General features: G+C 36.9%; 1 protein-coding gene across 2 annotated transcripts in view; it reads left to right on the top strand.

Annotated features, from left to right (window-relative positions):
- Positions 1-790: 790 nt before the first annotated feature.
- The window catches only part of LOC127660235 (phospholipid-transporting ATPase IA), a 199093-nt gene continuing 187543 nt past the window's right edge, over positions 791-12340 (top strand). For both annotated transcript variants that reach the window (XM_052150366.1, XM_052150365.1), the window contains exon 1: positions 791-1079. In XM_052150366.1, the coding sequence (XP_052006326.1) occupies positions 1031-1079 (49 nt within the window). In that variant the 5' untranslated portion in view covers positions 791-1030. The remainder of the gene's footprint in view (positions 1080-12340) is intronic.

Here is a 12340-nt window from a genome sequence, read left to right as displayed (position 1 = left end):
GAGTGAGCTTAATTTGGATTGAACCTGAAAAATTCCTTTAAAATAACCGTGGATGTCTTAATGTGGATGTCTTAATGGAAATATATGCAAAAATAAAATAAATAAATATTTAATTAAATCTAAAAATGTGTTAATATATTTATCTAAATAAAAACCTAAACTGTAACAATATGGTTCTTTATTATCTATTTATAACAACAATAACAATAATATTCGTAATAGTAATAAAATAATGATGAGAAGAAGATAATGATGATGATGATGATGATGATGATGATGATGAAGAACACAGTCTGGCAGTCGTGGAGAATTCCGTTCACCAACATGTGGCTTGTTAAGAGCAAACCCTCAGCACATCGTCTAACCCATAAAGTTTCAGGCTAAAGAGTAATATGGAAGGCAATTGCAGAGTCGTGATTGCCTCAGGGCCTAAAATAAAGAAATAGTGGGCTGTCATTGTCCCTGCAATCCCCCTCAGTAACTGCAGTTGGGAATCTCCACAAGACCTCCCCACACTAACAACATGTTAGGGGACTAAGTTCTGATACACATTTTTTTAGTGATCAATTATAATTCACACTCTGTTTTACTGGAGTCTGGTTCTTCATTATTATCTCTGAAATATCGACTCTGTATGACATTGTTTGTTTTCAAAATGAGAACGACCTACCCGCCACCGTTATTTCGGCACGACTCCCCTCTGCGTCCTAGTTGGTACGGTCCAACTTGTGAAGCGTAAGCGCTCGCTCACGTTCACTGTTTAAAGCTCTCATCGATTCTTGCACGCGCTTTGTAGATTTAACGTTCAACTCCGTGCACTGATGCAGGAGACCGTTCTTCAGGGCGGATGTATCGCTGTACATCCTCAACATCATGAATACAGACCCTAAATAAATGGTTACCGGCCACAGGAGTGGAGGGAAAGCTATTTTGGCGACAGACACTGGCGCTTAAATTACTAAGCGGGAGGACTGAGAAACGCAACGTTGAGTTTTAAGCGTTTATTTGACAGGTGCCAACGCTCGGAACAATGCCACCCGTACAGAGAGCTGTGTCGGATCTCCGGTCCCGTGCAGAGGGTAAGACACTGCTTTACTGGATCTGTGTCAGTCTTTCCCTCTCATCTTCTCGAGTTACATGTGCACAATCTTTTTGCTGTTCGACAAACTGTTGCGAGAACACTCAGTGCAGGTTGCATTGGACTCCACTGCGTGGATGTTGAAAATGTGTTGTTATACAAATACTTTCTACCCGTATTATTATTATTATTATTATTATTATTATTATTATTATTATTATTATACTGTTTGCATTTACCCCATGTTTGGATGGCATCCAGCGAAGTGAAATTTAATTATTCTTTCGTTACTGTTTCCTTGGCAAATGCGCACACACACACACACACAAAAACATATACACACACACACACACACACACACACACACAAACATACACACACACACACACACAAACAAACATATATACACACACACACACACACAAACATATACACAAACATATACACGCACACAAACATATACACACACACACACACAAACATACATACACACACACACACACACACACACAAACATACATCCGCACGCACACACAAACATACACGCACACATGCACACACACACACACACACACTTTAATGGCTATGTTAAATAGACAGGGTAAAGTGCTATAAGTTCAAGTTGGTGTGTGTTAATTATAACATTATTAAAGGTATAATGTTATATCATTTGTGCTTTTAGCAGGGTTACAGGGATGGATGTCATGTGGTAAACTTGTTTGATTTTATTTCTTTTGCTGCTATAGTGATTAATTACAACTTGTTTTCAGTGGTGATTCTCATTACCAACAGTCATTTTTTTTCTGAATTAAAAAATATGTGGTTGTAAAAAAAAAAATGTAAACCAGAAAATGAAAGGCAGTTCCAAAGGAGCATTATTATGATGTATAAATACTTAACAATTTAAATAATATTTAATGTTTTTCAAATTGTGGTAATGAGAAAATCAAAATGACCATATAGCATTGCGGTAATAAGAATGGGCAGTAATGAAAATGTTACAAATGAAAAAAATCTTAATGGCCCTAAAATAGGATCCATTATTCTATATGCAAAATTAATTTATGAGTTGTTCCGTTTTGTTCTAAAGTAAAATAGGACCTAAAATAGAACATTACCTTGACAGGTTTCACTAGAATCACCATTTGAAGCTGACGTCTTATGCCGATGTACTTCACCACCAGTATTTGTGTATGGTGGAGATTTTCTCATATGTATTTGTTTACTTTGTTTGAAAAGGAAGACATATATTTGTATAAATGTTGCATGGCATCTGCTGTGAGCCTGATGTGTATTGATCGGCTCTCTCTCATGTTTGTCTGCAACCTCCTCCATCAAGAATTAGACTGTGCAGAAATCTCCTGTCAAAAAACTGACCAGCGGCTGTGTCAGCATATTTGAACTAGCATATTTCGTTTCCGCATGCCACTGACTCCCTGATAATGGAGAAAATAATAGGTTCAAAGGTTTGGAAAGAGCATATTTATCTATAATTCAGCTTGTGGTGCTGGACTTCACAACAGTTTGAAGGAAATTAATTAGAGGCCACACCCTTAGCCTACCTTTAATAATTTAAGAAGCTCTGGAGAGGGCTGATTGGACTCTTTAGTACTTTTGAGAGTATAATCTATAAGGAAGTAACCTGCTCTGTTAGACCAGTTTTCAGCTCTCATCCTGCTCTTTATCCGCTTAAAAAGCAACCTGATTGTTTTAACCTTGGTCCTGAAGCTCGCCATACCCCCTGCTGCCACACCTCCCGTGTTCGAAAAGTATCCTGTTCATCGGTGCAAGCACTTCCTAGCACAGAGCAATTAATCAGGCCCATGACCTGCACTGTCCCAGAGAGCGAGAGTTTGAATGAAAGCAAGCTGTTTTGAAATGCATTATTTATTGCAGCTTGTGCTGGTTTCACTTTCTCGACAGACCTTGTTGTGTTGCACTGTGTGCGTTTGTTGTTGTTGTTTTTTTAATCACTGCAGTGCATCAGTCTGCACAAGGCAGGACCTTGGCAGAATGTCGGCCTAATCCACTCCTGCCATGTCTAACATCTCTCAGCTGCATTCCTCCACCTCCACTACCTCCACCTACTCGTTAGCCACCATGTGTCTCTTCACTTTGGGAACGTCAGAGTGCTTGCCAGATGAGGCTAATGTGTTTGCCAAAACTTTATCTGCGTAGCAGTCAGTAAGCGGCGGAGGCACGATTTTGGGTGTGGAGACAAAGGTCACAGATTGAGCTTGAAACAGAAGCCCACACTGTTTGGGGGTGGGCTGGCCTGCTGGAGATGTTTTTATGTCCCGATCAAAGTCCTTTTCAGAGATTTATTTTTTATTTTTATGGTCCAGCCAACCCAGTATCTGCAATGCAGCTGTAACGATTTTTCTTATACTCTGAAATGCCAGCAGGTTGTTTAATATACTGTTGGAGATTGTCTTGAGATTCAACAGTTTGAGTCTCTTGATAGCTCAGTGACAGGCTGTCAGTCTGTTTGTAGCTAAAGAACATCTATGTGGCTTCTAAAACAGATGATCATGTGCTACTGTCACATCTGTTGTGCTTTTTGACAAACTTATTCAGTTTGAAGTTCAGGCAGTATGGGACCAAAAAAAAAAAAGGAAGCCCCCCACAAAAGCATGTGCACTCATTTATGCACATGTTATATGTTTGTGAAGTGAGAATTCATGCTTTAAACAGTAAAACTTAGTCAAGTACTCACCCTTATGTCGTTTCAAACCTGTATGAGTTTTGTCTTTTGTGGAACACCTGCTGAAACACATTTCCTTATGCACCATTCATTTTCATTGCGTTTTTCTTAATACAGTGAAGAGTGACCGAGGCTGTCATTCTACCTGACATCTCATTTGTGTTCCACTGAAGAAAATATGTCATACAGTTTGGAACCACTTGAGGATAAATAAATGAATTTTTTTGGGGGGTAAAATCCTTTTAAAGGTGCGCTAATGGGGAGAATTTACAAAAACTTAATTGTGCATGATTAAAGTGCTATTCAATTGCACAAATTGATTGTGCTTTTTAGTGCCCGATTCACTAAAATACTTATGCAGGCATAAAAGTACTCACAGGCTTCAGAAGGCCTTTATGAAGGAGACGTATGGATTACTTTTTTGATGGATGGATGCACTTTTTTTGGTCTTCAAAATCTAAGGAACTATATACACTCCCATTATAAAGCTTGGAATAGCCAGGATATTTTTTTAATATAACTCCGATTGTGTTTGGCTGAAAGAAGAAAGTCATATACAACTAGGATGGCTTGAGGGTGAGTAAATTATGGGATAATTTTCATTTTTGGGTGAATTAACCCTTTAAGTGCAAGTTTTAACATTGAAAATGTTGTAGTTTTTTTTACAAGAAATATGTTGATGACAAACATTTCATTACATTGCTCTACATCTTTTTGTAGTGACCATTTTGTTTTTTTTTGCGATAGCAAGGGGCTCAAGCACTCACTCACGTGAGGTTGAAACATTTTTTTTTTGACACAGCAAGAGATGATAAAGTACCTGTTTCCTGCACTTTGTGTGCATAAGTTATCCATTTGACAAACTAAGTAATATAATAAACAAAAAGAAAGTTGATTTTGCTGTGTTTTGACATGGTTATTTAAACAATATTGATTATAGCCACGTTTAATATATATATATATATATATATATATATATATATATATATATATATATATATATATATAAATATAATATATATTTATACACACAACAGTTAGTTCCGTTCCTCGAATCTGATTGGACAAGAGAAGTTCCATGATAACTGATGGTCTGACACCATCAGCACTCTGACGCTTCACTGTGTGTATCACTCCGCTTGTGTTTGTCGTCGTAAACTAGTGCAAGTGCATATGTGTTAAGCGCTACTGTAGGCTATGTGTCTCTTTTTACATCTATTTTTTTTTACATTACGTATGTTATGGGGCAGTGGTGGCTCAGTGGTTGAGGCTTAGGGTTACTGACCAGAAGGTCGGGGGTTCAAGCCCCAGTACCACCAAAATGCCACTGTTGGGCCCTTGAGCAAGGCCCTTAACTCCAGGTTGCTCTGGGGAGTTGTCCCTGTAATAAGTGCACTGTAAGTCGCTTTGGATAAAAGTGTCTGCCAAATGCATAAATGTAAATGTAAATGTTAGCCAGCAGGTGTGGCAAAAGATCATTTTTGTTGGTGACGTGAAGTGAATCCGTGAAGTCATTATTTACATAGACCAGTGCTCAGTGATCGCTCGTATTACTACTACATAACTAAAGCTAGGAAATAGCTTTAAACAAACAACTTCAGCATTAAGGCTCATCACAGCTGAGAGACACAACAGACTGATTGATTACAGAACTCGAGGTTCTTGCCTCTTACCGGAGTTTCCACATTGGATACATACTGTTTAAAATGGCGGAGGACATTGCGGTTCCTACAGGGAATGGCTCTTGCGAACAGGCTACCCGCTTGGACAGCTATTTTACCACTGAGAAGGCTGACAGCCTCTCTGCTTGGGTGTGGCAACAGGTAATTGCACACGCGCCGTCTCTCTCTCTCTCTCTCTCTCACACACACACACACACACACACCCATTCCGTTTATCTGTTTATCCAATGACTTGTTAAAAACAGCACAAGCCATGATACTATTTCTGAAGTGACATTTTTGAATTACTAATGGAGGCTTGGACGCATCATTTGTTTTGAACCAGCAATGGCAGATTCTGATCTGTCACGTAAGAAAGTTGTTCCATGCACAAATGCGTTTTATGACCCAAAAAGTTTTTCCAATTTTTTTAAATGTACTTATATATATATATATACACCACAGTTAGTTCCGGTCCTTGAATCTGATTGGACGAGAGACTTTCCATGAGCACTGATGGTGTGACCGCTTGTGTTCGTGCTGTTCTAAACTAAAGTGTAAGTGGAGTGCATATGTGTTAGGAGTTACTGTCTTTATATTTTAAATTACATTTGTTAGCCAGCAGGTGGTGGCAAAAGGTAATTTTTGTGTGTAATATGAGCCAGTTGGTGACGTAAAGTGAATCTGTTAGTCATTGTTTACATAGAACTGCACTCTGTGAGTTTCCACATTGGATACATACTGTTTAAAATGGCGGAGGACATCGCTGTTTCTATAATGAATGACATAATTTTGTAAAAATTTACTTGTTCATTGAACTGTTGTATATAAGCAATATCACACTCGCAATCGTGCTATATGGCCCTACATAAGCACTTCTGTAATTACCTACGGCACTCAGCAGTGCTGATGTAGGGCCATATCGCACTCTGGCTCGGTGTGATATTGCTTTATATATATATATATATATATATATATATATATATATATATATATATATATATATATATATATATATATATATATATATATATATATAATTTAATAATATATGCATAATTCATGATACATCAATCTGGAATGATGCAATTTTTAAGACAACTTTTAATGGTGCTAATCGCCACTCTTCAGGGTATAGTATAAAATTCCATTGGGTATTTATTTGCAGTTATATATTGAATAAATGTTTTGCCTAATTTGATCATCCAGGCCTCACTCACTACTGTAGTCTACCATTACTGTGCACGTTGTGTTGAGTGCTGTGTATGAGCATTGTGAGTATGTAATTTTTCTGCGTCTGCAGAGCAAGTCACATGACAACTGGTGCCAAGATCGCGCATACTTCCGGTGGAGTCGGGGGAACAAGCTGAGCCCCACAATAGAGATGATTGGGAATGCTAACTGATAGCTCGCTCCTTGTCTTTAACATGTCAAAAGTGTGCTTTACTACACAGTGCATCTGGAAATGTCAGGTTAAATCACTAACAAACAAACTAACTTAATTTTATGTAAAAAATGTGTTAATCACGTGCTTTCCTCAGGTGGTAATAGCACAAAGTTAATTGTGCCAGGCAAATAGTACTTTTGTGAATGAAATGCTACATCCAACTAGAATGAGCCTAATATACATAGAAATCAGTCGTGTTTGTGCAGAAAGGAATGACCATAACTTTAACTTTGTGTTATAAAAATAAATTTGTGATTCAGCACTACAGTATTTTAGCGGTGATTGTGTCCACTTAAGCTAGATTGCATTTGGTTAGTGAATAAGATGCACGTTTTTGCTGCAGTATGAGGTACCACACACAAAAGTGTCACAACTGTTAAGGGAATTGTCTCCAATAACTTTGTTGTGATGGCTAATATGGCAGTTGTCTTGGACTTCTGCTGATGCAATGGTTTGGATCAAGCAAAAGCAAACTTTTCACTTCCCAATATCATTGTACAAATGCACTATTCACAGTGAGCTATGATCAATTTTATTTAGTGAGCGAAAGTGATCTATAATAAGGCATGTTCTGACTGGCAGGACATGTGATTTCAACATTGTGGCCCCATAAGGACAGCACACACAACATGTAGAAAAAAAATAGCTTTTCTTAGGCTTATTATTCTGATAGGCTACTTTATTTTAAAAAGTAAATATACTCCGTAACAAGTCCGAGGCGTGTTTGTAAGGAGGAAGCGGAGAACATTGAAGTTCAACTTAAAAGGTTGGTTTATTTACAAAACTCAGCAAAAACTTGATTTTCAGCGGACTCAAACACCACAGTCTTTGCGGGCATGTGTGTGTGGGGCTCTCTGTCACTGGCATGGCCCCTCTATTTGTCTTTCTCCCCAGTGGCTACTGCAATCAGAAACAGGTGTTGGACATTATAGCGCACCGGTGTGTACCCTTACCGCTTTCTCTCTCTCCAGATGAACTCTTGTCCACGGCCTACAGAAAGTGTCATGTCTTACTGCCAGATTGTGTTTTTCTGTCTCTCAGTGGATCTGTTATGCTGATTCACAGTATTGTTATTGAACAGCTTCAACGTTGGAACATTCATTCATAATCGCACATACACACACCCTCTTTCAATTACTAAAGCAAATGGGATTGTTCTGATGATTATTGACCTCATTTTATTCAGATCAGTAGTGACTCACTTTTAGCATCTATCCAATAACCATTTTGGCTAACCAGCACTTTTATTACTGTTAAGATTATTAACATCCTTTTTTATTTTTTTGGACTGTGTTTAAAGGTGAAGTAATTTTTTTCATTATATATAATGTTGGTGTTGGTGTCAGACAGTCACATCTTCTGTGCCCTGCAAACAAAGTGTGATGCACAATACTGTTGGTTTACTATTTTTACCCTGACACATTTGGAGATGGATGTGTTAGATCTGTCAGTTCCTCTAGTGGTCGCTCATTTGAGAGGCCTGAAATAGTAACGGTGTATTGACAATTTACACTCGCTGTAATGAAAGTATGAACCGTTCTTTAAATGGCCATGTGGTGAGATCACTGGCTTAATGGTTTGTGGACTCAAATATAATAGTTTAATGGTCGTGCAAATCATTAGAGCAGGCAGTGTTAAGATTAGCTGCAGATGGGTTATTGCTGTCTGATGAAATATGTGAAGTCATGGAGAAGTTAAAGTTTCAATTAAGCCTGTGGATTTCAGCTATCATGATGCATGTTCTGTTCACTACTACCACATACTGTGCTTTGTCATTAACTTTTATAAGAAAATCGTGTTCTTTTTCGGCAGTTGGAATGGTTGCATCAACATTGAGATGATCAAACCATGTTTGGATAGTCTTTCCAATTTAGACATCAGACTAACTCCGTGCAAACCAGAAGTTTCCAGCTACTAGAACTTTTTCTGTCTGCACTGAATGTGAAACTTGCATAATGCAGCACAATCACAGCCAATTACAATACCTGTCTATTGTCACTTTTTAATTTAAATTTCATACATATTTTTAACACAAAATATTCACAAGGTTGAAACCTAATAATAAAAAGAGTACTCCACACTTAACATTTAAGTGCTACTATATCATTTTATGCTACTATATCAAAAGTAGTATGTAAAGGTTTATTGGGCAAAATAAATGTTGCAAGAGCCTATTTGTTGTTTGTTGAAGGTGAGCTATTTGAAATTGATAAATATATAGATATTTACACATTTATTACATTTCATTACTACATTTTGTAACATGTTTGTTTATATGAAAATAAAGATGCATTTTGAACTGTTTTGAGACCAGCGCAGACAGATAGCACACTGGAGGTTAAGTAATTCACTAAATAGGGAGCAAGGGAGCATAATAGCTCTCTATACAGCTAAGTGCATTCAATCCTAATGCCCTATAAAAAGTTCAGTTTCAGGGTGCAGATGATTTTTGGACCACTCAGCATGTTTGGCAGACATGGGACAATGGTAATCTGTACATAGATTCAGATAATTATATTTTAACATGGTTTGTAGTAATTGGAGAATGCTGGCCATTACATTGAATCAGAATTAATTATGACAATTTCTGATGTAATGTAGGTAACCTCTCAAAAATATGAATAACCAACACTCCTGTGAACATAAACTATTTGACTTTCTATAGCTTTGCATTATTCTATAACTTGGTATTATTTACAATTTCACAACTTAGTCCCACTGTCCACATGTGTTGCCATTCATTTTTAGGAAAACTATTTTGCTCTAGAATGTTTTTTACATGTTTATTAGGTGCTACTAATTACAGCTCAAAATGGAAAATGCACACAGCTGTCACGCTTCGGTCTCAGGAGGTTAAGAGAAGCAGCATGTTCCGTGAGCATGTGTTTACGGTTGCGCACATTAACGAGAGAGTGCACGGTTGTTTTAACCTCATTCATGCAATGTGTGATTACTTTTTGATCAAAAACTGACTGTAAACAGCAGAAAGGATATTAAAAAAAACATTATTCAATGAAAATGGAGTGTGTGGATCTTATCTTTGGAAACGTATTACACGAAACGAGTCAAAGCAAACTTTATTCTCATAACGTGTATTGACTTGCACATACAAATATGTATTGTACAAGTTATCAAATTCAAATCTACAAGCTCTCGAGTTTTGCAAAATTTTTTATTTTCAAGTAGGCACGTGTTACACTGGTCTGTAGCCATTCTGTAAAATGGAAAATTATCTGTGGCAAAGTTTAAGCAAAATCAGAGTTGACGTTGTTAAATGCAATGTAAATCTAACTATGGGATATCATGGCTTAACTAAAGCGATGGTGACACCGTGATCTATGAAGATAAATTAGTTGCAAAATTCGAGAGCTTGTAGATTTGAATATTTGAATTCATGAATTGAAATTTACACTCACAGCAATGATGTGAATACTTGTAAAATAATCATCTGAAGTTGAATGTTGCAATCTGCACTAACAGACAATCCAAAACCTTTTTCATACTTTTATATATAATGCCGTTCATATAAATACAACTTGTATTACATATTTACTTTTGTACTTTTAATTAGCTTTTGCATTTACAACCTCTCAAATCTGGCACTGTATCTTCCCGCCTTGACTTTTGCAACTACTTTTGCGATAAACCTTTAGCAAAACGCACTTGTACATTTGTAAACCCAGATGTCGAATGGGGGCGGGCGTGGCAATTTAAATTGTGACCAATCACAAGAGCTGGAACAACTGATGCTGGACCAATCAAAACAGATCATAGTACTTACTTGATGGCTGAATCTGTTCTTCTGCTGCATCTGAACTAGAGATATAGAAATGTGCATTGTTTCTTGTTTTTAATATTCGCTCATTTTCATTTTTAGATGTCAATATGTGATTTAAATTAAAAGTGCAAATGACCACTGTAATCTCATATAATCTCGATTAAAGCAAGTCATCGCGGTCTGGCAATTATGTATTTTAATAAGTTCTAAATTATTTATCTTATTCTTCTTAAGGCGTCAAGGTGTACTTTCTTACTGCTTGATTTTAAGGATTGATCCGCATGGATGGGCTGATAAAACTGTTTAAATAGATCTTTAACTAGAGCTAAGAAATTAATTACTGTAATGAAAAAGACATTTAAAAATAACCTTTGTTTTATTCTAATGGATAAATGTACAAACAGAATCTCATTTCAAACAAGAATGCACATGGTGTACAATATTATCTTTTATTTCACAAGTGGGTTTCTTACAGTAATTACAGTACCATAGCAATTCATGCATCAAATCTGTTTGATCATTCATGAAACTGTCCAGCCCAATGTCTCTCTCTCTTTTTACTGATCATACGGTTAATCCTTAATTTTCTTCCCCTCCCCCCTTCACACAGACAGTCCTAGTTAGCCTCAGCTCAGCCTCAAGGGAACAGAGGGAGCAGGGTGAGGGATTCTGGATTTTAATCGTTATTCGATGCCTTGCTCTCACTGGTCTAGGCTGGATGTGAGACCTGGATCTTCATTCCTATTTGCATCTATTTGCCTCTAGCAGCCAGTCCAGCTGTGGACTATATTCATAACCACCAGTTGTTACCAGAGATAGAAAGTAACAAATTACAACTACTCTCGTTACAGTACTTGAGTAAATTATTCAACTTTAAGTGTAAATAAATAATAGTACTTTTTCTTGAATTGATTAAAAAAGTATTCAATTTTGCTACAATTATTTTTTCACCACAATTACAAAGTACCAAAAAATACATAATATTTCAGAATTTTTGGAAAGTAGAAAGTTATAAGCACTAAATCTGTTTATAAACTAAAACGCGATGTGTGTGGCATGACAGAAGCCCGCAGGGCACAGCATCATGAGCACAACAGCAGCTTGCAACCGCCGGTGTCCTTTTCTTCTCTAGCTTCTCCAAGACTTTCTGCCCTGTCACTATACAAGAACTGTAATACTGTGATTTTCTGCATATTTCATTTTATTCTGGAAAGGAGCCGTTCATTCAGGTACGAAGGAACCGTCTGAACATGTTTAACTACTGATCAAACTTCACTTGTTTTTAAGGTAGGCAATGTTTTAACTGTGTCAAACATTAACACAATGTAGTTTGACATATTTGTGGGGATATCTTGTTTACTTGCTACTATATGTGTAGAACAAACTTTTGATATACATTAGAAAGATACAATGCAAATAGTGTCGGAAATTAATGGGGACTTGGGGCAAAAATGCCACTGAAATTGACAAAAATATCCCAGAAATTCAAAATGTATGTTAACTTATCCAAAATACTTGGACATACGTGAATGAGAATAAACCTGAAAGACGAATGTGTTTACAGTCACAATGCACATTATGTAGTTTAGAGACATTTAGAATGTTACAAATGGCTATTTCTATTTAAATAAATGTTGTATTCTTAACATTTTCTGTTTGTCCAATAACCTTC

This window comes from Xyrauchen texanus, chromosome 19 (genome assembly GCF_025860055.1).
Source record: "Xyrauchen texanus isolate HMW12.3.18 chromosome 19, RBS_HiC_50CHRs, whole genome shotgun sequence".
NCBI lineage: Eukaryota > Metazoa > Chordata > Actinopteri > Cypriniformes > Catostomidae > Xyrauchen > Xyrauchen texanus.
The sequence above is the reverse complement of the archived record's forward strand: the minus strand, read 5'-3'. Positions and strand labels throughout refer to the sequence as shown.